The 21,819-nt window shown below is 61.1% G+C and overlaps 1 protein-coding gene across 3 annotated transcripts; it reads right to left on the reverse strand.

The window, feature by feature from the left end:
* Nucleotides 1-337: 337 nt before the first annotated feature.
* Nucleotides 338-20,121, reverse strand: ATG2A (autophagy related 2A). Of its 3 annotated transcripts, none has more exons than XM_058689563.1 (41): nucleotides 19,837-20,121; nucleotides 17,506-17,668; nucleotides 17,259-17,411; nucleotides 16,998-17,100; nucleotides 16,445-16,580; nucleotides 16,196-16,294; nucleotides 15,810-15,906; nucleotides 15,557-15,721; nucleotides 15,313-15,453; nucleotides 14,531-14,768; nucleotides 14,303-14,447; nucleotides 14,114-14,206; nucleotides 13,499-13,657; nucleotides 13,154-13,397; nucleotides 12,729-12,825; nucleotides 12,440-12,599; nucleotides 11,642-11,784; nucleotides 11,418-11,557; nucleotides 11,152-11,312; nucleotides 10,568-10,718; nucleotides 10,275-10,474; nucleotides 10,091-10,171; nucleotides 9,794-9,900; nucleotides 9,612-9,704; nucleotides 8,267-8,337; nucleotides 7,976-8,052; nucleotides 7,293-7,457; nucleotides 7,004-7,130; nucleotides 6,701-6,915; nucleotides 5,954-6,162; nucleotides 5,543-5,678; nucleotides 4,101-4,307; nucleotides 3,801-3,902; nucleotides 3,632-3,716; nucleotides 3,410-3,542; nucleotides 3,251-3,323; nucleotides 2,974-3,056; nucleotides 2,594-2,715; nucleotides 2,292-2,446; nucleotides 1,095-1,247; nucleotides 338-1,014 (listed from the first exon to the last, which is right to left on the reverse strand). In XM_058689563.1, the coding sequence occupies exons 1-41, from the start codon at nucleotides 20,005-20,007 to the stop codon at nucleotides 778-780; spliced, it is 5,790 nt and encodes a 1,929-aa protein (XP_058545546.1). In that variant the 5' UTR covers nucleotides 20,008-20,121; the 3' UTR covers nucleotides 338-777. The 3 variants fall into 3 exon arrangements, with proteins under 3 accessions (XP_058545546.1, XP_058545548.1, XP_058545545.1); XM_058689565.1 differs by having other exon boundaries at nucleotides 4,101-4,214; nucleotides 7,287-7,457; XM_058689562.1 differs by having other exon boundaries at nucleotides 7,287-7,457.
* Nucleotides 20,122-21,819: the final 1,698 nt, after the last annotated feature.

The raw sequence follows: 21,819 nt of genomic DNA on the forward strand, positions 1-21,819 counted from the left end.
TACCTGGCCCCAGGTAAGGCTGGATCCTGGGCTCTTGCAGGGATACAGCCAAGAAACATGGTCGGGTGAGGCGGGCTCCAAGCCTTCCTCCTGCCCCCTCTGCTCCTGCCACAGCAGAAGTGGGGCCGAGTGGCGAGGAGCCCAGGGCGGAGGCAGGGCAGGCAGGGGAAGGGGTGCAGGGGTGGGCAGGTAGCTGGGGGCCAGTTTGAACCTGCTGGGCAGGTGTGGTGACCCCTGGTGGTGACATGGGAGGTGCTGGGTACAGAGGTGGGGATCTGAGTGAGAGCCAAGGTCAAGGCTGAGGCTGGGGCAGCGCAGGTACACGGGACAAGGGGGCTGGCGGTGGGCAGTTTATTCCACTTCATGCAGACACTGACCCACGCGCTCAAGGAGCTTAAAAATACATTGAACCACACAGGGTCTGTTCCCCACCTCCCCCCAGACGTAGAAAGATACTTGGCTGAGTGGGGCTGGGGTCTGAGGGTCCAAATGCCTCCTGTTCTGGGACGAGGCGGCAGTGTGGGCCCAGGTAGTAGTGGAGGCAGCGTCCTTTCTCCCCAGAGGAAAAGTGCAGAGACAGGGCCGAGGCCCCAGGCAGGGAGGCCTCATTCTCACAGCGATTGGCAGGGTGGGCCAGGCAGGGTCCTTCCAGGCCCTTCCCCCGAGGGCCCGCCCAGCTGTGGGCCGAAGATCTGGGGAGGCGCAGGGACCAAGATGCCACTGGGGCTGGCTGCGCGAGGTGGGCAGCAGTGCCCCTGGGTCCTGGGCGCCTGGCGCTCAGTCCTGGCCTTCATCCGAACGCCACTTGAGAGCGTGGTCCTTATGTGCGTCGGGAAGGATCTGGTTTCGCATCCCCCCGAGCAGGCTGGACGTGGCTTCCGTGGCTAGAATGAGGGGCTTCACCACAGTTGGGGGCAGCTGGCGGATCACGCCCCCCACGGCGCCGGTCAGCCCCTTCTGCTCGTGGCCCCGGGATGCCACATCACAGATGGTCTGAGCCGTGTCCAGGATGCCCTGTGGAAGTTGGAGGTCAGCGCAGGGGTTTGGGTGGGGAGGTGGCTGTGGGGCTGGGAGGGGGGACGGGGCCTCATCACCTCTCGAACTGTGTCATAGGCCTTGGCCACACCCTCCCGGAGGTCGGCGGGCTGGTGGCCCTTTCGTAGCCTCCTGACGGAGCGCTTGTCCTGCAGGGAGCGGGGGATGGGTGCCGCAGGGGACAGGATGTCATACACCGTCTCAGCTGTGGCCTAGAGGAACACGGAGGGCACCGGATGAGGACACCTGGCCGGGGCACACACGTCCGGCCCCGAGGCCCCCGAGCCAGCCCCAGAGGACCGTGCCGGACCCTTGGCCAGCCCAGGGAGCCGCCGCACTCTTGTCTCCCTCCATAGCTGTGCTTTATGGTGCCGCTCCTGGGGCCCTGCTGATGCTTCCACGACTCAGGTCAAGGGGCTTCAGGTGGGCACATGCCTCCTGAGGGGATTCGCCCAACGTCCTCTGGACCCCAAACCCTCCTCGTGTGGACCACACCTGTGTGCCCTTGCCCCATTTGTGAGGTGCCACACAGGCAGCTTTCTTGAGACTGAGTGCACCGTCTCCCCTACCCTGCACCTTGCCCTGCCCTGTCCGCTGCAGAGGCAGCTCTGGCAGAGCACTGGCTTCCCCCCTGCGCACCCCCACCGAGTCCCCTCTACCTTCCGAAGCTGGCTCCTCTGTTCCTTTTGCCCCCTCACTTCTCACCCAGTCTCTTCACCTGTGCCTCTGGGGCCTCTCTGGGACCTGCTAATCCTTCCAGCCTCCTCTCTAGAGATCTTGCCCCCTGCCCGCGGGGGGCTGGGCTTGCAGATCCCAGAAAGCACTGAGCTCCCCCACAAGGGCGTGTCCGTCCTAGTCCCTCTACCAGAGTTCACGGCACTGACCTACAGCTGCTCACAGGACAATGCCCTGGTGTCCCTGGGATCTGTCTGGGCCTAGCAAAATGCAGGGCCTGAATGAGTGAGGGCCGGTCTGTGCCTCAGATTTTCCGTCTGTAAACAGAGTCACACCCCCTGCCCTCCTGTTCAAGAGGTGGCCACGAACAGACACCAGTGGGCTGTAGAGCCTGGAGGGCACTCACCCTCCAGCGTGGGAGCTGTGTGGGCCCCAAGTTGGTCACTGGGCCTCTCTCATCCATGACTGTGTCTCATGAGACCACACACCCAAGACTATCCTCAGTAGAAATCTGGGGATGGGTCAGGTGCTGTGGAGCACCCTCCCTGCCCTACTTGGCCTGGAACCATGTGCCCACTCACCTGGATAGCCTGCACCAGCCGGTTGCTGAGTTCCAGGGCGGCGGAAGCCGTGGAGGAGCCAAAGGAGGCAGCCCCCCGCTGCAGCCCCCGCATGAGGCGCCCATCCTTTCTGTACTGCTCGATGGGCAGCCAGAGCAGGTCCCGGAACCCTTGGACTGCAGGGACAGGGTTGTCAGAGAAGCTCAGGGCTGCGCTGCCCACACAAGCCCTGACTTCAGACCTCCTCTACCTCTCCCTGAGGCAGCTTCTAGGCTGCCCAAGAGTAAGAGCAATTTCCAGAGCCCCCATAGTCAGCCACTCACAGAGCTGGACAACTGAGTGCATGGGGCCTACGCCCCCCAGCAGGCCAGGAAGCTGGTTCTTGCGGATGTCCTGCAGCCACTCGTTGAGAGCATAGCCTAGCACCTTGTCCACACCCAGGAGCCTGGGAAGGGGAGAGGAGAGGAGAGGTAGAGCCACACATTGAGGGGTCATGGGACCAGGAACTGAGGTACCCCAATGCTCTCTATAGCACCCCCCGGAGGATTGTGGAGGATGATGGTCCCCATTATACAGAGTGAAACTGAAGGCCCAGAGGGGTGATGAGTTGGCCAAGGCCACACAACCAGTCAGAAACAGAGCAGAGGGAAGCTAGAGGACCTTGGAGAGAGCCCAGCAGTGCTGCAGGGCAAGGAGGGCTCACCCGTGTCGGCAACAAAGCCGCTTCAGCTTCAGCTCAGAGCAGTTGAGCTGGGCCAGGCCAATGAGGAGGCCAGCGAAAGTGCCCTGGGGACGGAGAAGGGATTGGGGGTTTATGCGATTGGGCACAGGGGCCTGCCCAGCCCACGGCAGCCACTGAAGGCCGACTCAGCAGCTGATGTCGCCTGGATGCAAGCCCCGGCCCCCTAGGCCACACCTGGGCAGGATGGGGACGAGCGGGATGGACCCACACAGCCAGCCTGCCTGCCAGCCCTACTTACCACCTGGTCCATGGTGACGTGCTTGCCATGGTAATCTAACCAGATAGGCACCTCAGACGTGAAGCGGAACTCCCTGGGTGGGGAACGGGGAGAGGGGCCTTTGGTCACTGACCCGGCCCTCTGCGGCCTGGGCTGGGACCCCCCAGCCTGCAGCCCCACCTGAAGTAGATAGGCTGCTGCTCGGCAGAGGAGCGGTGTCCGCTGCCTGTGGTCTCCCGGGAGCCAGGCGTCTCTGTGTCCTCAGCCTGGCCTTCCTGGAGGCTGCTGGGCTGGACTCGGGTCTCAGGGCGAGCTAGGGTGGGGGGCACAGATTGGGGATGGGCCTGGGGATGGCCGGGAGGTGGGAGGCCCGGACCCTCCCCTCCCAGCTTAGCCTCTCACCCTCAGTGGACGTCTCCACCGAAACCATAGGATTGATGCCAGCCGCCAGGCTGGTGAAGAAGTCCTTGAGGAAGAGCAGGGCGTCCTGCAGGGGAAGGTGCAGGTCAGGCGCCCAGGCCCGGAGGCAGCGGGGCTCACCTCCAGCTCTATCCCCATCTGACCTCCTCACCTGGTCCACGTTGAGCCGCAGGGGCATCAGCGAGACACGGAGACAGCACTCGGGTCCACCCAGGTTGGTCGTGGGGGCCACGTGCAGCGCTTTGATGGTGAGCTGGGGGCAGAGGGCAAGCTCTGGGTGCCCGCGGGGCCTCGGGTCCCTGCCCCCACCCCGTGCCCAGCTGGCCTCGCATCGGCGCATGCTGTCGCCGCAGCTGAGCCTGCCCGAGCCCCAGCGTTCTCCCACCAAACAGGCCGGTGCGTGCGCGCGCACACGGCTCTGCCCAGCGTGGACGGCGGGGGTGGCCTGTACCATGTTGGAGTGGGCGCGACGTGGCATCCGCTCACTCGTGTGCAGGTACAGGAACTTGTTGATCTGGGAGGAGGCGAGCCGGTCTCGGACCTCAAGCTCCTGAACAATGAACACCTGGCGGGACAGTGGCCGCTCCTCCAGCTCCTGGCCGGGGGCCGCGGGGCCGGGGGCCGGCTCCGCTGGGTACACCTCGTGCTGGAAGCTTACCTGAGGGGTGGGTGGAGGCCTGAGCCACGCAGGCAGGGCCCCTGTCTCTCAGCCACCCTTCTTGCCCCCAGCACCCCTCTCAGCCCCCTACCTGGCTGCCTCCCTGTCGCTGTCCCACAGGCATTTCAAACTCCTCTGAACATACTGAACTCCTCCCCTGAATCTACCTGCTCCCGTTCCCTTCCTGTCACCTAAGTGTCACCTGTCTGTCACCAAGTGCCCACACTGCACCCCCACCTCTCCGTCACCGAGGCCATCAGGCTTGCTTCCTTAGAACATCTCTCCAGTCCCTCCGCACCTGTGTCCTGTCCACCGCCTCCAGCTCATCTTGGAACTGCTGTCCCCTCTCCCCTGGACAGCCCCTCCTGGTGGTGCCCCCAGCCCCTTCTCCACACGACAGGGCTCTTCACAAAGCACACGCCTGCTCACCTTGCGCCCTGGCCTCGCCCTCCAAAGCCTGCCCTCCACCCTTGCTCCCAATGTGCCAGCCCCACGACAGCCCCGTGTGCTCACTCAGTGGGCGGCACCTCTACCTGCACAATCTCTCAGGTTAGCCTGGCCACCCACCCCACTTGTTCCTCCCCAGCAAAATTTCTCCAGAATCCGACCATCATCATGGGCTCTACAGCGGCCACCCCGTGCAGCCGCTGTCTCCTGCTGAGGGCGCCTTACTCTAGTAAACACCCAAGCCGTCCCGTGGTCTGTGGGGCCTGCGAGCCTGGTTGCCAGCTGGACGCACGGCCTCCACCGCCCTCCTCCCGGCCCGGCCGCAGCCTGCTGGCCTCCTTGCCGCTCTGGACACACCAGGGAGGCTCCTGGCTGGCAGCCTTCGTGCCGTGCTCTCTGCCCGAAAACCTCTTCCTGCTCCCTTCCTCAGGGCTTCGTGCAAACGGCACCTTCTCGAGAACATGGCTGGCCCCGCTCCCCAGCGCTCCCCGTGCCCCTCCCTGGTTCACCTTCCCCAAACGTTCACCACGTTCCACACCATACAGATCCGTGGCTCCGTTCACTACCACACAAGTGACAGGAAGGGAGGGGTGCTGTCTGCTTTGCCTGTCGCGACACCCAACATCTAGAACAGCACGTAGCGTGCAGCACGGCAGCCGCTCGGTGACTCGGTGCGTGACGGGGGACCCTGAGGTAAGTTGCCACGAAGGGCTGGCTGAGGGGCAGGGACGGGATAGCCTGCCCTGTCCCCCACCCCGGCGGCTTTCTGCATTCTGCCCCCAGCTCACCTTGCTGAGCTGGATCTCCATGAGGACATGGTGCTGCCTCCCACTGCCCCCCTGCGTCCGCCAAGAGTTCTGGGGCCGGTTGGGGCCAGAGCAGCGAGAAGGGGAGCCCCTGGAGCTCACGAAGCCGCCTCTTGCCCTGGAAAGACGGAGAGGGGACAAATGGACTCAGGGGAACCCCTTCCCTTGCCCCTTCCCCTGAGTGGGCCCTTCAGCCAGGGACGGGAGACACTCTCCAGCTCAGCCCTGGGAGGTGGGTGCAGGGCAAGGAAGGAAGAACGGAGGCCACCGAGGCAAGGATGCTGCTCAAGGTTATCAGTGGCTGAAGGTCAGAGCTGAACCCCAGCCCGGGCCCCACCTCCTAAGTGGGTGGGCCCCATGGCCATAGCTGCCACCTACACCCATCCTTCTCACCTGTGGCCAGGGTGGGGGCCAAAGTCTCGGCCTCCATAGAGGTGCCAGACGAGGGAGACCTCACGTAGCACCACACGGCTGCTGGGCACAGGGAAGTGGGCAGGTGCCCGGAGCAGGTCTGTGCTGCCCAGCGGCCGTGAGAAGTACCCGTCCTGCACGATGATGGGGCCCGGATGCAGCTGTGTCACCACGGGCTCCCCATCTCGGGGCTACAGGGAGAAGGCCAAGTGAACACGTGTGCACAGATTCTTTCCTCAGTCCAGACCACCCTCTCGCGTATTTCGTCCCCATCCTCACATTTCCCTCCCTGTTTTGGACAAAAGATGACTCCCCTGGGCCACCATCCCCAGAAGCTGTGTCAGAGTGCTCTTTCCCGGGTGGGGGCCAAGTGCCCCTTGTTCTTGCCAGGCCTGTCTCTCTGGGCCCTGGGTCTTGCTTACACATGACATTCACATTGGCTCCCGGGGGCCAGCAGATCCGTACCTTTGCAGCCAAATGGTTTTCCACCCCCTTCTTGCTAATCGCCCTCCCTCTTCTCGATGTCCTATGTCCCATCCCTCTGTCCTGGATGCCATTCTTTCTTCCTCTGGAAAAATCCTTCAGAGCCCAGAGCCAGAGCCCACCATCACCCCACCACCCCCAGCCCTGCCACAGACCCAGCCTCCCCGGGAGCTCTAGAAGCACGCTGAAGGGAGCCACTCTCTCCCACCAGTTCCTGGCCCTGCCCAGCCTTCCCCACCAACACACCGGGATGCCCAGACCAGGAGCGTCAAGGATGCAGAACTCGTCACTGTCCAGAGTGTCTCCATCTCCCTCCTCTTCCTTTGCATCTTCTTTGGCCTCTGAGCAGGACCCCAAGCTGCCAGTAGGGGTCACAACAGGGGGCGAGTGGGGCTGGGCCCCACTCCGCTCACCGGGGAACAGGTAGACTGACACGGGCGAGGCCTGAGGGAGGGGGCCACCTGTGGAGAGAGAGTCCAGTTTGGGGGGTGCGATGCCTGATTTGGGCGCCTGATTGCGTCCCCCGGCCCCAAAGCGCTCCCATCCCACCTGAAGGCTGGGTCAGCTCCCGCAGGCTGCGCTCGGTGTCCAAGAGGGCGTCGGCCAGGTCCCGCTGGTTGATCAGGGCTGTCTCCACTGGGGGGCAGGAGGGCAGGGAGGCAGGGCTCTCGGAGAGCTGGGCCAGGCAGGGGAGGAGGGATGAATGAATGACCGGGAGGAGGCGCGCCTGCTCCTCCGAAGCCAGCACCCCACCCCCACCCCCACCCCGAGGGGGCCACGGCAGGGGCAGGGGCCTGGCAGAGTTCTAGTGGCCTGCAGGGCCAGGCCTCACCTGTACCTTCTGGCCGGCGATCTCCGTGGGGCTGGGGGGCCGGGGAGGGGGGTGTAGGTCGCCCTCATTCATTACGTACTGGAGCAGGTTCACCAGCAGGGCGCAGGAGTCCGCGCAGCTGTGCACGTGCACCACGTTGTTGGAGCAGCGCAGTTCGAACAGCGGCTGGCTCTGGGGGGCGGGGCGCCGTCAGCCCAGGCTCCACACCCCACCTGCCCAGGGTCCATCCCTCCACACAGCCTGCTGCCCGGCAACCCCACGGAGCAAACTGAGCCCGAGACTAAAAGGGGCTTCGCTCGGGGCCACCCAAGGCAGCAGGGGTGCTCCCGGCTTGCCGATGTTCCCGTGTCCGTCCTCAATCCCTCGCCTCAAGCTGGGGAGGTGGGGCCGATTATCTCCATTTTACAGATGAGGAAACGGGGCCCCCCAAACGCCGTCTGACTCTCAAGGCCCCTGTTTTTGCTCTGGCTGCAGCTGCCTTCTGGTGGTGGGGTTCCCAATTTGAGACACGCACGGTGGGCCTGGCCCTTTCCGGGAGGGCCAATAAACAGAGCCCGGCACTGAAGGGCAGGCAGTGACCATAACCCCAGCCCAGGCCCAGGTAGCAGAAGGGAAGAGACGGCCGCGAGGGAAACGGTGATCGGCCTTCGCGACTGCTCTGGCTCCGGGCCACCCCGGGCAACACTCACCAGTTTGCCCTCGGTGCTCCCCTTCCAGGTTTTAATCACAAGCTCCAAGAGGTCGACATCCAAGACACAGACGTAATCTGAAGCAGAAAGTAAGAGAAGTTCCGGTGGCTTCTTCGCACCCGGCGCCTGGCCCACCCCCACAGGGGAGAACGTGGGGCTCATCCGAGTGCGGCCCTGGCGGGCGTGCTAAGGGCCCGGCTAGCCGCTAGGCGAGGGCATCTGGCTGCTCTGGGTGTGGCCGGGGGCTGGGGTCCCTCGGAGGGGAGGGAGCCCCGTCCAGGCCCTGCCCACCTCGCTGCAGATCCGGGGTCTCCACCTCGCACTTGTCGGACAGGTACAAGGCCGAGTCATCGAGGATGAACCTGGTGGGGAACAGGGCTGAGAAGGGCCCAGGAGCCGCTGCAGACTGCAGCTCCATGGGAGCCACAGGGGAGGGGCACCCGCAGGGGGTCCCACGCCCACAAGAAGCCAGCGCTGGGTCCTCTTCGGCCTCAGTGTTCTTGTCTGTAACGTGGGGAGGCTGGGCCTGTCTCCTGAGCCCAAGGCCCGAAATAGCACAAGCTCGCTTAGGTCACATGGCACTTAGGGCTCTCCAAGTACTTCCTGCTCCTCTCCCTCACCTCACAGTGGCCCCGGGAGGGACGTGTCCTGCGTCCCCCCCCCCCCCCCCGCCCTCCGGCAGTCATTGTTCTTTCAAAATATGTTCTTATTTTATTCTTATTTGCGTAGGCTCCATACCCAGCGTGGAGCCCGAGGCAGGACTTGAATTCCTGACCCTGAGATGAAGACCTGAGCTGAGATCAAGAGTCAGACGCTTAACCGACTGAGCCACCCAGGCGCCCCCCAAATAAGTTATTTTAACGGCAACATAGCACAACCTCCTTTTGAGACCTCTCAAAACGTGGAAAGAAAAAAGAAATGATCTCTATTCACATTCCCTGATCCCAAGTTCGGAGAAAAGCGCCTATACGTTTTCTTTCATCCTTTCTGTGAAGCCACAGACACGGATACACATAACCCCTCATAAGCCTTGACGTAGGTTTTTTCAGTCCATGCTGCATTAAGGGATTTTCCATATTTTTCAAGGTCATTCTTTGACTTGACTTCGATAGCTGGGCAACCCATGTTTACTGACTCGGGTTATAATCTGGGGGTATTTAGATTATTTCTAGGTTTCAACTGTTTTATTTCTTTATTGTGAAGTAGGCTTCGCACCCAGCATGGAGCCTAATGCAAGGCTTGAACTCACAACCCTGAGATCGATACCTGAGCTCGTATCAAGAGTAGGATGCTTCACCGACTAAGCCACCCAGGTGCCCCTGAACTGTTTTGAACTATACTCCAGAGACATCACATTCCACCTGTTTTTCTTATAGATCCTTAGGACAACCACCTAAGTGAGACTGTCAGGTCAGAGAGCACAAATGCTTTTAAGGCTCTGATTCAGAGGTTCAATTGTCCTCCGGGAGGGCGGAACCAATTCTCATTCCCGAGGGAGGGATCGTCACCCTAATGTACAGAGAGGCTCAAAGACCGGCCCGAGGACACACAGCAGAAAGGCAGGACCCAGGGGAGTAGCAGCTGCAGCCCAGTTTGGAGTGGGATGGAAAGTGAGCTGGGTGGGGGTGGCGCCTACCTGAGTAGGAAGGTGGAGGTGTCCATGATGATGTTGCTGGACAGCGTGAAGGTCTCAGCAGTGACAAGGACGCGCACAGGGAGGTAGAGGGGCCTGGGGGTCACACGCGGGCTAAGGTAGGCTCCTGACACATGAGAGCCTGCGCCCCCGCCCCTGGCTCTTGGCCCCCCCAGCCTGGGTACCTGTAGTCCACGGCGCAGGAGAACAGGTGAGTGTGTAGGACAGTAATGACCGTTGGGGGCAGGTAACCCAGCACTGGGTCATCAAGCACATCTAAGAACTCCAACAGCTTTGGGGACCAGGACAGGAGTCGTGAGGACACGGGGCCTCTTCCTTCCTCTAAGCAACCCCCACCCCCACCACACCGTACCCCTTGCCCAGGGGCTTCGCCTGGAAGTCAGCTCTGGCCCAGCCCAGACCCCTCACACTGGCCTCCCCGCTGGTCCAGAGACCTGCCCGCCTGTACCACTCTCACTCACCTGGGCGTGCCAACTCTGCTCCGGTAAGGCCACGAAGTGGCGCAGGGTGGCTCTGTGGAGCCTCAGTGTTACCAGGAACTCCTGGAGGTGGGGCACAGTCAGCATGGTGGGGCCCAGCCCGCCAGGCACCAGAGAGGCAGTCGTCCCAGCCAAGCGGGTGGACCGGGAGCGGGCACCGTCGTACCTTGACGTTCTTGTGGGGGTCCAGGTGGATGCGCACAGCAGTGGACAGCATGTGGGGGCCCCGGCCCTGGCCCGTGTGGCCCGAGGCTCCCCGCTCAGTCACGCCTTCCTCTGACGGGTAGATGGCTGGGGCCAGCTGGGCCGGAGGAGCAAAGCTGGGCGGCTCCAGGCGACTGGGCAGCAGGCGGTCAGCCACAGCCGCTGGGGAGGCAGCCGGTGAGCCCCCTGCCAAGCTGGCTGGCCGTCCCCTCCACCCGGGGCCCGGTCCCTCCTGAAAGCCCCCTCCCCTCATACCTCGGTGATGGAGCTTCACCCTCTCGGCTTCCAGGCAGAAGTAGCCGAGGCCCGGCTGGCCTCGGTACTGGGAGACACTGAAGATGGTGCCTTGCTCCACGTCCAACACCAGTTCCCCGTGTGAGGCCTCCAGCCTCCTCCCAACCTCATCCTGCAGGCAAAGCACGTGGCTCGGCCCCACCAGGGCACTCAGTAGCCCCTAGGCCCTTGGCAGGGGAGGGGGCCCTGGAGCCCCAGCCCGCCTAGGACCAGCCCCAGCTCTACCCAGATTCTGCCAAAGGTCTGGAGCAACACTTGCCTGTTTTGCCAGAAGGGGAGTCATCCCCGCCCTCCCCGCCATCCAGCACGAGACAGCACCCCTCTGGAGCCCTAGCGCGGCACCTTGCCTACCACGGGCGCTAATGGGGTGTGATGGGATAGGTGGGTCGTGGGTGGGTGCTGCTAGCTGGATGGGCCACTCTCGGCCCCACTGGGGCTTTTTTCCCCAGATTCCCCAACTGCTCAGACAGGTCTTGCTCTCCTGCCAGTGGAGGGTGGGGAGCTCTGGAGTCGGGGGGGGCTCACCTCCCCAGGGCTGCCCTCACCTTGGTCTCACAAAGGGCTGTGATCCGACCTTTCAGCACCGTCACCAGTGTAGAGAAGGTACTCTGGGAGCGAGGACCTGGGGACTCAGGGGCAGGGGGCTGGGGGGCGCCTGACGCCCCTACTGAGAAGAAGTGGGCATCCTCCTCATCCGAGTCAGAGTCTGGGGTGAGATCAAAGAGCCAAGTGGGAAGGAGACCTGGGAGGGCTGCCCCAGCCCTACCCAGCTCTGGGGACCTTGGGATCCGCGCCAGGGCATCCCTCCTACCCAGCTTGAAGGCCGATTTGCACATCTTGAAGTTGGCATGCCAGCAGCCTGAGGGGCCGGGGAAGCCAGGGGGATGAGCAGTGGGGTCAGGGGTGGGAAGCAGGTCCGCAGGCTCCCACATGAGTAGGTCGTTGTTGATCCTGAGACAAGTGGACGGACAGCAGCAGTGAGGGTGGCCCAGCCCGGCCCCTCCCCATACTCCCCCTACTCGCCTGAGTCACCACCTGTTATAGAGGCTCTCATAGGCCTCCTTGCTGGGCAGGAAGATATGGGCACTGGGCAGGACCACTTCAAGGCTGCAGCGCGACAGTGCCAGGGCCCGGCTCTGGAAGGTTTTCATCTCCTCGGGGTCTCCGGGAATCACCATCTAGTCAGGGGAGTGGGGAAAGGCATCTGAGAGATGTCAGGGTCTGCCGCTGGCTCGGGAATCAGACTCTGGTCTGCACGCTGACTTCCTATCATTCGTTCGTTCTCATGCACTGATGGGAGCCCTTCTCTGCTGGGAGGTAGGACAGCCATCTCGGGAGAAGCGCTGGCAGCATGCCAAATCTGCTTGGAGGGCCTCCTATAGGTTAACTCCTTTATCTTCATGATAGGCCTACCACACAGGTCATTGCACCCACTTTCAAGATGAGGAAACTCATCTGAGTATAAGTCTCTAAGAGATTAGACCAGTTCTAAGATGACAAAGCTAGAGTGGCAGAGCCTGGATTCAAACCCACTTTAGCCCAGAGACCAGGCCCTTAACTGTCTCTCACTCAAATCTCATCACCTTCAGAGAAAAGGATCCCGAGGTCCCCGCCGAGAGGCAAGGTCCTGGTCTTCCCAGCGAAGGACCTGCCCCCACCAGCGTCCTCACCCTTAGGCCCCATGAGCTGGGGTGCTTCGGACTCCCCACTGATCAAAGACGATGGAAGCGATGCCACTCTTGCTGCTGCTGGGTCACGTCACCCGGTGCCCTAAGCGATCCCGTCCTCCCGGCCCACAGCCACCAAGTGGCTCCCTTGGGTTTGGGGCCTCACCTCCTCTGTCTCGTACATGGTCCTCTTGGAGGAAAACGGCGAGGGCTCGGGTTCTCGCAGCTCACATGGACTCTCAGCCGACAGCTCCAGCTCCTCTCCCTTCTCGGGGGTCACCTCCCACTGTGCACTGCTGAGCTGGGGGTTCAGGGTCACCACCACCCTGCCAGGGCACAGGCCTGTCACCGGGCTGCAAGTCTCCCTTAGCCCCTGGTCCCCGCCCCCTCCAGCTTCCTGCTGCCCTCAGGAGCAAAGCACTCCTCTCCTGTCTGCCCTTCGAGCCCCCACTTACTGGGGCAGGAAGTATTTGTGCCCAGGGCTCTTGGGATCCAGGGCTTTGGAGACCCGCAGGCAGGGGATGGGTGGCTTCTCTCCGTCTTCGTAGGTGCCTGCGAGGATGAAGAGGAGGGGTGGTCATTGCTGCCTTTCCCCATTTCTTCCCCAGTGTCAGGTGGGGTTAGCGGGGGCCCGGAGCCTCCATCGTGGTGCCTGCGCCCTCCCTCACACCCATGGCCGGCAGCAGTCCAGTGATGAAGGGTCCACCCTGCACACTCTCAGAGGAGCCTGAAGACAGGTAATGCTGGCATCTCACAGAGCTGGTGAGACCTTGGGCCCCAGTCCACCCCAACTGTGTCTCAGTCCCTTCCGTAGCCCTGGGCCCCCCTCCCCCAGAGGCCTGAGGCCCTGCCCTGGGTATTGTCCTCTGGGGGCTCTCACCGTGAAGGTCGGAGCAGGTAAGTTCCAGGCGGGTGGGGATGGGCGGACCAGGACCACTGCTCAACTCTGACCGGAACTGGGGCTCACTCAGCTCCAGCCGCAGCTGCTCAGCCCGCACAGCTCGGCCTGCCCAGGGGTCCCGCTCGGGCCGCAGGTCAGCAATGGGGAAGCGCAGGCGCAGCGTGGCCTGGGGTGCTGACAACCGCACCACTGTCTGCTGCTCGGCAGCCGGTGGGGGTTCCGTCTGCGGGACGAGTGGGGTGATCAGAGCTGCCAGAGGCCCCAGCACTATGGCTGTGAGCTAGAGGGTCCGTGCCGGCCCCCTGCCCCAGCTGGGTATCTTACCAGGAGGCCAGCAGGTGGTTCGGGAGGGGGTATGGTGGCCAGGCGCAGCAGGGCAGCAAGCCGGTCCAGGGCCCCCAGCTCCACATCTGCCTGGAAGTCAGCTAGGTCCAGGGCCAGTTCTGAGTGGCAATGGCAGGCGGCTGGGCGCCGGGGTCGGCTCTGAGGGTGAAGGTGTTCAGGTCAGCGAGGGCTGTGGGGTAGGTAAGGGCAGGATGGGAAGGGACCCCCTTGAGCAAAAACAAAACGCAGAGGCCGCCTGGCTGGTGTGGAGAAAAGCTTGCACAGGGGACAAAGCTAGGAAGGGAGAGGGAGACCCTCACCACATTGCCTGACAAAGAGGACCATGTTTGTTTAATATAAGCCATCCAATATTCAAAACGGGCAGGGGTTGCCAAGATGAGCCAGGGAAGGGGCAACCAGGCCAAAGGATACATGTGTAGGGCCCAGACGTCGTCTTCAAGGGCTCCCAGATGGGGAGGTGTGCTCTAGCTGGAGCACAGGCAAGGGGGCTGGAGGGTGGGAGCAGGCAGCCACCAGGGGAGGCTGGGGGATGGGGTGGGGTCAAGGTACCATGGAAACAGCCAAGGGCCCTTAGGCACGGGTTGGGGGGGTTACCTTGGACACACGGCGTAGAGTCTGCGTGTGACGCAGGTGGGCACAGGGCCGAGCTGAGGCCTGGGAACCCAGGCTGCCGGGGAAGCTCAGGATCTGGGATGGGACACAGGAGGCAAGAGTCAGGCGGGGCCTCCAGATCCACCTGAACCTGCGGGCCCTCCCACATCCCCACTCGCTCTCGGCCCTCACCTCCGTGTACTCAGGCTCGAAAGCGCCCCTGGGCCACAGACACTCCAGCACCTCGAGCTGCCCGAAGTGCACCTGTGTGCTGGTAGTCCGCCGGCCCCTGCCTGTCCGCAGCTCCCAGGACAGCTGCACAGCTGTACCCGTTAGCCTGCGAGGAAGAAGCTGGGCATCAGAGGTTGGGCTCGGGGGGCTCGGGGAGTCTCTCCTTGGGCCCCTGCCTCAGGCTTGTACCGGACGTGGCTACAGGGACAGGCCCTCTGGAAGCGCGGTCGGAGATGGTGGAAGTCACGGGAGCCGAAGGGCCCATCCTTGGTGGCATCAAACTCCGAAAAAAAGTGGGTGCTGAGGTCAGGTGGTCCAGAAGATGGGGCAGATGTCTGAAGCAAGGTCAGGGTCATGCCCCCCAGGGTCATCTTTAGCAGCGAGTCAGGGCGCAGGGTGTCCGGGAGGGGTGTGGGGGCCGTCTTGCCTGAGAGGAGAGAGGTTTTACCAGGGACTTCCCAGAGCTCACGGGCACCCCAGGTAAAGTGATGGTCAGATGCTGGGCCAGGGGCTGGGAGAAGCCCTGGCCCAGATGGACTATGACTCTGGCACGGGGCCTGGCCGGGCAGGGGCGACACAGAGCCTCATCATGCCAGAAACTGAGCCCAAGCTCAATTCAACCCTCTCAAGGAGCTGGAAGGACTAGAGGTGATAAGGCACTCAGTCCAGCGCCTGACACACATGATCTCTCGACAAACACCGGTCAATACGTATAGCTCGGCAAGGTTAGATCTTATTACACCCTTTCTATGGAAGGGGAAACGGAGTCTCCAAGAATGTAAATGCTTTGCCCAAGATCACTGACTCTGACACCTAGCCCTCCATCTATTGTGTCACCAGCCTCCCGAGCATCCCCAGGGAACCAAGTCACCCACGCAGACGGCTAAGCATCAGTGGAGGCCTCCTGCACCCACATGACATCACAGGGGCACTGAGGCCTCTTCCAGCTGTTTTGCCCCAGGAGCACTCACCAGTTGGGTGGGCATGAGCAGACAGCCGGCGGGGGGCCATGTCGCTGTGCACAGAAGATCCTAGGTCTACATCGGAGAGGGAGAGCTCGGAGAGGGCTGAGGCCACACTGCTTGTGAGGCCCGCCATGGAGAAGAAGAGGTCTGTGGGCCAGGACAGGGGAGGTTAGGGAAAGCCACACTTGGTCCCCACTCCTGCACCCATGCTCGCTGCCCAGACAAATGCCAAGTGTGACCCCACACCCACCAGTGTTGTCCAGGTTGACAAGAGGGCTGGCAAGGGGTTCTGGGCTGAGGGGCTCAGCCACAGCCCCTGCCCGAAGCTGCTCGTTCAGGTCCTGCTCAATCAGCCACAGGTCTTCGGCACCTAGCGGGCGGCTCTTGTTCAGCTTATCCACCAGGCCCTCGGGGTCTAAGGAGGAGGACAGTTGTTTCTGTCAGCCCGGCCTGGCTGGCCCCTCCCCAGGCATCCGTTCCCCTGGAGCGCCCAGAGGCCTCACCTGCAAGGCTCATGGCACCGAACAGTTCTTGAAGCCGCTGGAGCTGCTGAGGGGTCAGGAGCAGGTGCAGGGAGCCCAGCTGTCCAGACACCTCCAGCTGGGGCCAGAAGGGGCCAGAGGAGACAACCATGGAGCCTACATCTGCCACCTAGGCCCTCTGAGAGCCACCACTCACCTGCCCTCACCCAGAGGACGTAGGATGCCAGTTGCCAGGCTAAGCTGTCACCAGCTAGTTCTGGAACCCCGGCCACAACTTGACCACTGAGCCTGTTTCTCTAATTGCTAAGAAGGCAGTAACTTCCCCCGCTCAAGGACCCTGCTTTGCACTGCTGAGGAGTATTCTGAAATGGAGCCCATTCCATCCTCCACAGGGGCTTGGGACCCACCTTGGGGCCTGGGAAGGCCTCATTCTGCTTCAATTTCATTGTCAACTCCATATACCCTGAGCAGCTGCCAATCTGCAAGGGGGGTTTCGGGGGTTCCTCCTGGAGGCAAGAGGATACAGGAGGGAACGGGTTGAACATCTGAGGTCAGAGATGGTCAGAAGGAATGGGGGGAACGGTCAGTGGGGGCAGATGGGAGAGAAGACAGGGATTAGAAGGAGAAAGAAACTGTGGGGATCAGAGTCAGCCCACCTGTGGGGGGAGCTCCTCGAAGTGTAGGCGGACCCCCGCCAGCTGCAACAGCTTGTGCAGGAAGGCAGGGGGCTGGTGCACGTCCACTGGGGGGGCCTGGCTTGGGTCCCGCACTGCCTCGTCACAGTACTCCAGTCTGGGGAGTGGAGGATGAGCCCTTGCCCCAGCCACCTCAGGCTGGCGCCCCTCTCCGAACACAGCACTTTGTTCTAGGGGTCTGGGGTCAGAGTCTGGACAGCAGAGCTTCCCCACCAGAGCCAGGCCATCCTGGACCTCCATGGCCAGCCCTTCTTCCTCAGACGCTGGTGTGTAACCTGCTCCTTAGGGCCCCAGCCACTCTGGGCCTGTGTCACCCTGGCCCTCGGGCCCCATTCCAGGCTCACGATATGGTCCTCCCACCACCACAGCCACCACCAGGACCACCCAAAATTCGCCCTGCTACCTCTCAGGAGCCCAGGCTGGGGTTAGGGGCAGGGGCACCGCCAAGGCCATGCGGCAGCCCCTCACTCCCCCTCCTCTTCGCACCAGAACACCCCGCTTGGCATGCCCCTACCTCTGCACGTGGACTTCCACCGCCACGCCATGCTCCCCATCACCCGGTGAGTGTTCCACCCTCACCACAGTGTCCAGGAAGGTCACCTTGATCCTTCGTAGCACTGAGGGGCAGAAAGGGGTCTCAGGCCAGGTAGAGCCGCAAGGGAGCAGGCAGAGTTTCCCCACTGGGGCAGCAGAGTGGCCATCCCACTGTCTAGGGCCCCTGTTTTGTGGGCTACAGGGGGGCAGGGAGCAGGGTGGCCATGGGAGGCCTACTTACCAGTCTCAATGGTCTGGGCAAACATTTCCAGTCCCTCCAGGGGCTGTGGTGGCTCAGAGGGCTCGGGCAGCCCATCCCGAAGGCACTCCTGAGCCAGCTGTAGGCTCGTGGTCATGCATGAGGCCCAGCTCTGTGAGTCAGCAGCCCCTGGCCCTGTGAGTAGGCAGAGGGTCTCAGAAGAGGTGCCCAGGCCTACTCCTACCACTTGTTCCCCAGCCCCCTGCCCCTAGCCTTGCCCAGCCCTCACCTGGGCCCCGGCGGGGCTGCAGAGTGAGCTGGAGGCCTGACACACGCACGGTGCAGTGGTCGGTGAGCAGCGCAGCCCAAGGCACGGCCACCTCGATGGAGCCCACAAAGCCTTCCACCAGCTCCAAGGGTGATTCTATGGACTCCAGCACTTCGTTCACAGACTGGGAGCAGGGAAGGGACAGATCCGGCTCAGGGAAACCTCCAAATGTGGCTGTCTCCCTGGCTGCAGCACTCCTGGTGGGCTGCCGCGACCTTCGAGAGCTCCCTTGCTCTCCCTGCCCCCTCCCTACCTCCCACCCACTGCCCCTGTGCCACCTATAAACTGCTGCTATCGCTCTAGCTGATCCCTACTGTTGGCCCATCCAAACGTGGTCCATCCTTTAAACCAGAGGAGGGGGAGCTGAAGGATGAGAAGGAGGAAGCCAGGCAGAGGGGATGGAAGGTGGTATGTTCCAGGCACGGGAACAGCACGTGCAAAGGCACAGCGGAGTGCAGCAGCACCCATGTTCTCTCTGGATCAGTGTGGAGTTCAAGGGGAGTGTACACGAGAGGCTGGCAGAGGGCCGAGCTGAGCCGGAGGGGACCCCTGCCCAACTTCAAACATTTGGTGTAGCTGTACCTCTCTGAGGTATGAGGCTGAGAACCCCTGGTTACAAATGGGGAAATAGCACCGTTGCCAGTCTGGGAGCTTCTTGAAGGCAGGAACTCACCTGCCTGCTTCACGTGACCCCAGGTAGTGTGTGGTACCACCCAGAGAGGATCCCAGTAACGCTTGTTGGATCAGTGAGTAAACAAACACATGGCAGGACTAGAAGACTCATAGAGGTCAAGTTGAAATTCCTTACCCAGAGATCCATAGATGGGAAACTGAAGCCTAGAGAGAAGGGCCTAGTTTAACCACTCAGTGTGGGGTGAGGACTGTGACTGAAGTGTCTCTCCTCACCCCATCCCAGGATCCCCAGGCACTCAGCTTCTTCTGGGGTCTTCAAGGCAGGAGCGGCAGGCAGAGCAGCTTGGAGGAGGGGCTGGCTATGGGGAAAGCACCTGCTTTCCAAGGGACAACTCCTGAGGCCAGCCCAGAAAGCATCCTAGCTAGGAGCCATTTCAATCTCCACCAAGAGGGCAGGGCAGGGCAGGGCTGGGCAGGGTGGGAGTGTTTTCTGGGACTGGAAGTAGGAAGAGGCAGCCTAGAGGTCTTGGCCATTTCTTTCAGGCCAGCCTAAGAGGCTGAAGTCAGAGGTCAGAAAAGGCCTCCTCCACTAGGATTCACAGGCAAGAAGCTATCGGGAAGTGTCCCCAGCTCTGGGCTCAGGAGTTTCCCCTTACCTTACATTTGCCCAGGGAGGCCTGCCTACCCCTAAAGCTCAGCTCTTCCTGCCCCACGTTGCATTTAGGCCAGGCACTCTGTCGGCCCAGCCAGAAAACTGAGAAGCCCCTGCCCCATGCCCACCCCTGCGGCTCTGCACTGGAGGGCTGACCCAGTGCCAGTCCTGGGCTGATGCCTCTAATTGGTGGCTTCTTTGCAACTTCCCAGTTCAGCTGAGTTGTGAGTCACTGCCTCTCACCGCCCCCCAGCCTCAGGCCTCTGACCCAGACCTTCTTCCTCCCGCCTCCCCAGCATCTCCCTTGGCCTCCTCCCGGCTTGAAGCCCAACCCCTCCATTTTTCCTCAGGGACTCTCAGGCAGGTGGGGACGGATGCTAACTCCCAAGCCCCTCCCCAAACGCTACTGGGTCCATCCCACTCTCCCCAAAGCAGGAAGTAGGCAGGGGCGGCAGTCGCCAGTCACACGAGGTGTTGATCAACACCGGCGCTGACGCGGTTGTTGACATCCACGTCCGGAGGCGGGAACCCCACCCACTTGGCCCAGGATCTTAGGGTCAGGAGGTCAGAGCACCTTTCCCACAGGTGCTCTCGGCAGGACTCCGGACCCCTACCAGCTTTCCCTGACCAGCTGCAAGGCCCCAACTCTGTCACTGCCCTGGCCCGGTCCTATTAGAGCCCCCTAGTTCCTCCGCTCCCTCCTCACCTTCTCCTTAGCCCCTGAGAACCACGCTTCCCAACTCAGGCCCCAAACTCGATGTGCTTATTCTGGCATTCTTCAGACAAGTGACATCCCCCTCCCCAGCCTCAGTTTCTCCTACTGTGGAGGCAGGGACCCAGTCCTACCCAGCTTCTGGCTCTGGAAGCGATCAGTCGCCTGGAAAGGGCCTGACTCCCATGGCCTCTCCACGCCGTATGCCCGGTTCCCAGCCCACCCTTCAGTCAGAATCCTTAGGTCGTTGCGGCGCCCCCCGCCCCCTTTCGCGAGCTCGGGCCTGGTTCCTCACCCAGATCTCCAAGTGGATATCCCGCAGGGCAACGCTGCCCTTGTACAAATCGAGGCTGAGCTGGTCCAGGCTGAGGTGCTCCTGGAAGAAGTGACCCAAGTAGTGGTGCAGCAAGTAGCGGCATACCCGCTCTTTTACACAGTTCGACCATGGCCACAGCCATCGTGACATCTCGGAGACCGTCGGGCCCGGGCCGCCTGCGCTCGCCACCCGCCGGCGATGCCTGTCGGGCTTCGCTGTTCACTAGAGCCCCCGGCTCTCCCCGCCGCTTCTCTCAGCGCCAGGCCGCGCCCCCCGGACTCTCAGCCACGCCCCCCACGCTCAATGCCATTCGCCGTTGTAAAGGGCGAGGCTTGCTGATTGGCCGCGGGGGGCGGAGTCTTCGAGCACGAAAAAGGGACTGGGCTCTCCGCACGACACAGTGCTCCTAATCCTGATTTACGCTTGCGTAAAACTTCTCGGTGGGAGGACCTTTAACCTCCCTTCTACGGGCTCTGGGAAGGCTGTCGCAGGAGGTACCAGCCCCGCAGAGGAATGCGCATGTGCCGACTCTTCCAAGTACTTGAGGTAGTTAGGCAGGATTTAAAGGGACAGTGTCCCATCAAACTTAAGCTTCTCAGAGGAATAAAGTCTGTGTGAGAGCCCCAGCGCGCGTCATAGAAACAACTAAGTGAGTAAGCATTTGCATTTTACAAAACGCTTCACCATCTTTTATCTCATTCAACCCTCATGACCTTTTTAGGTGGAGATTTGAAAGATAAGAAAACCATTTTACAGATAAGAAAATCACCGAGGAAGTCTTCCCCCCCCCCCCCCCCCCCTACCTTACCTGGAATGCTGGGCAGGAGATTTACCGACCCTCCCTTCTCTCCGCATTTGGTCAAGCCTCCAGCTCCTCTCTGGGGGAAAACAATTAGTTTTTCTTATCTCTAACCTAAAATTAATAACAGATGGACTTAATCCCTTGAGCAGGGGTCTGTTGTTTTTGTACAGCCAGTGAGCTAAGAATGGCTTTTACATTTTTTAGTTTTAATTTTTTTTTACATTTTTAAATAGCTGGAAAAAATCAAAAGAAGAATAAGACTGCATGACACATGATAATGTCATGAAATTCACATGTGAGTATCCATAAAGTTTTAGTGGAACACAACCACGCTCGATTAAGTACTGTCTGGGGCTGTTTGTTGGAAGGTGGGGAGCTGTTGCCCCAAATAATTGTTTCGTGGCCATTTACAGAAAGTTTGCCAACTCTTATTCTACAGGGTTGGCCACCCAAGCCCTCTGACATCATAGGTGATTTAAAGGATACCGACAGGTAATTATAATTCTATTTTAGCCTTACTAGGGAGGGGGACTCTACTGCAATCTAATAAAGGCAGCCTGAAGCAAGGGCAACCACCCTGACCTGAGAGCCAGGGGCCTGGATTCCAGTCCCAGCTCTGTGTGGCCTCAGGCAAGTCACTGTTCTTCCAAGAACCTGTTTTATCCCCGGTAACCTGGAGTTGGGGTCGTAGGTGGTACAGTCCATTTACTTGGAAGGCACTAAGGAACAGCCTCCTAGGTAATTTTGGGAAGTACTGGGAAGGTTCCATTCAAGGAAGATTAATAGGAAAATGTGGAATGAATCAAGAGATTAACCTTTCTCCCATAATAGGCCAGGGGCAGTGCTATGTTCATCCAACATTTATTAAATTAATAATAATTAAAACGAGAGGGGTGCCTGGGTGGCTCAGTCAGTTAAACGTCCAACCAACTTCGGCCCAGGTCAGGATCTCAAGGTCTGTGAGTTTGAGCCCTGCATTGGAGCCCCACGTCAAGCTCTGTGCTGACAGCTCAGAGCTTGGAGCCTGCTTCAAATTCTGTGTCTTAGTCTCTCTCTCTCTGCCCCTCCCCCGCTCACTCATGCAGTCTCCCTAGCGTGCAGTCTCTCTCTCTCTCTCAAAGTAATAAATAAACGTTAAAAACATTTTTTTAATAATTAAA

The sequence above is a fragment of the Neofelis nebulosa genome, chromosome 10 (genome assembly GCF_028018385.1).
Source record: "Neofelis nebulosa isolate mNeoNeb1 chromosome 10, mNeoNeb1.pri, whole genome shotgun sequence".
Classification (NCBI taxonomy): domain Eukaryota; kingdom Metazoa; phylum Chordata; class Mammalia; order Carnivora; family Felidae; genus Neofelis; species Neofelis nebulosa.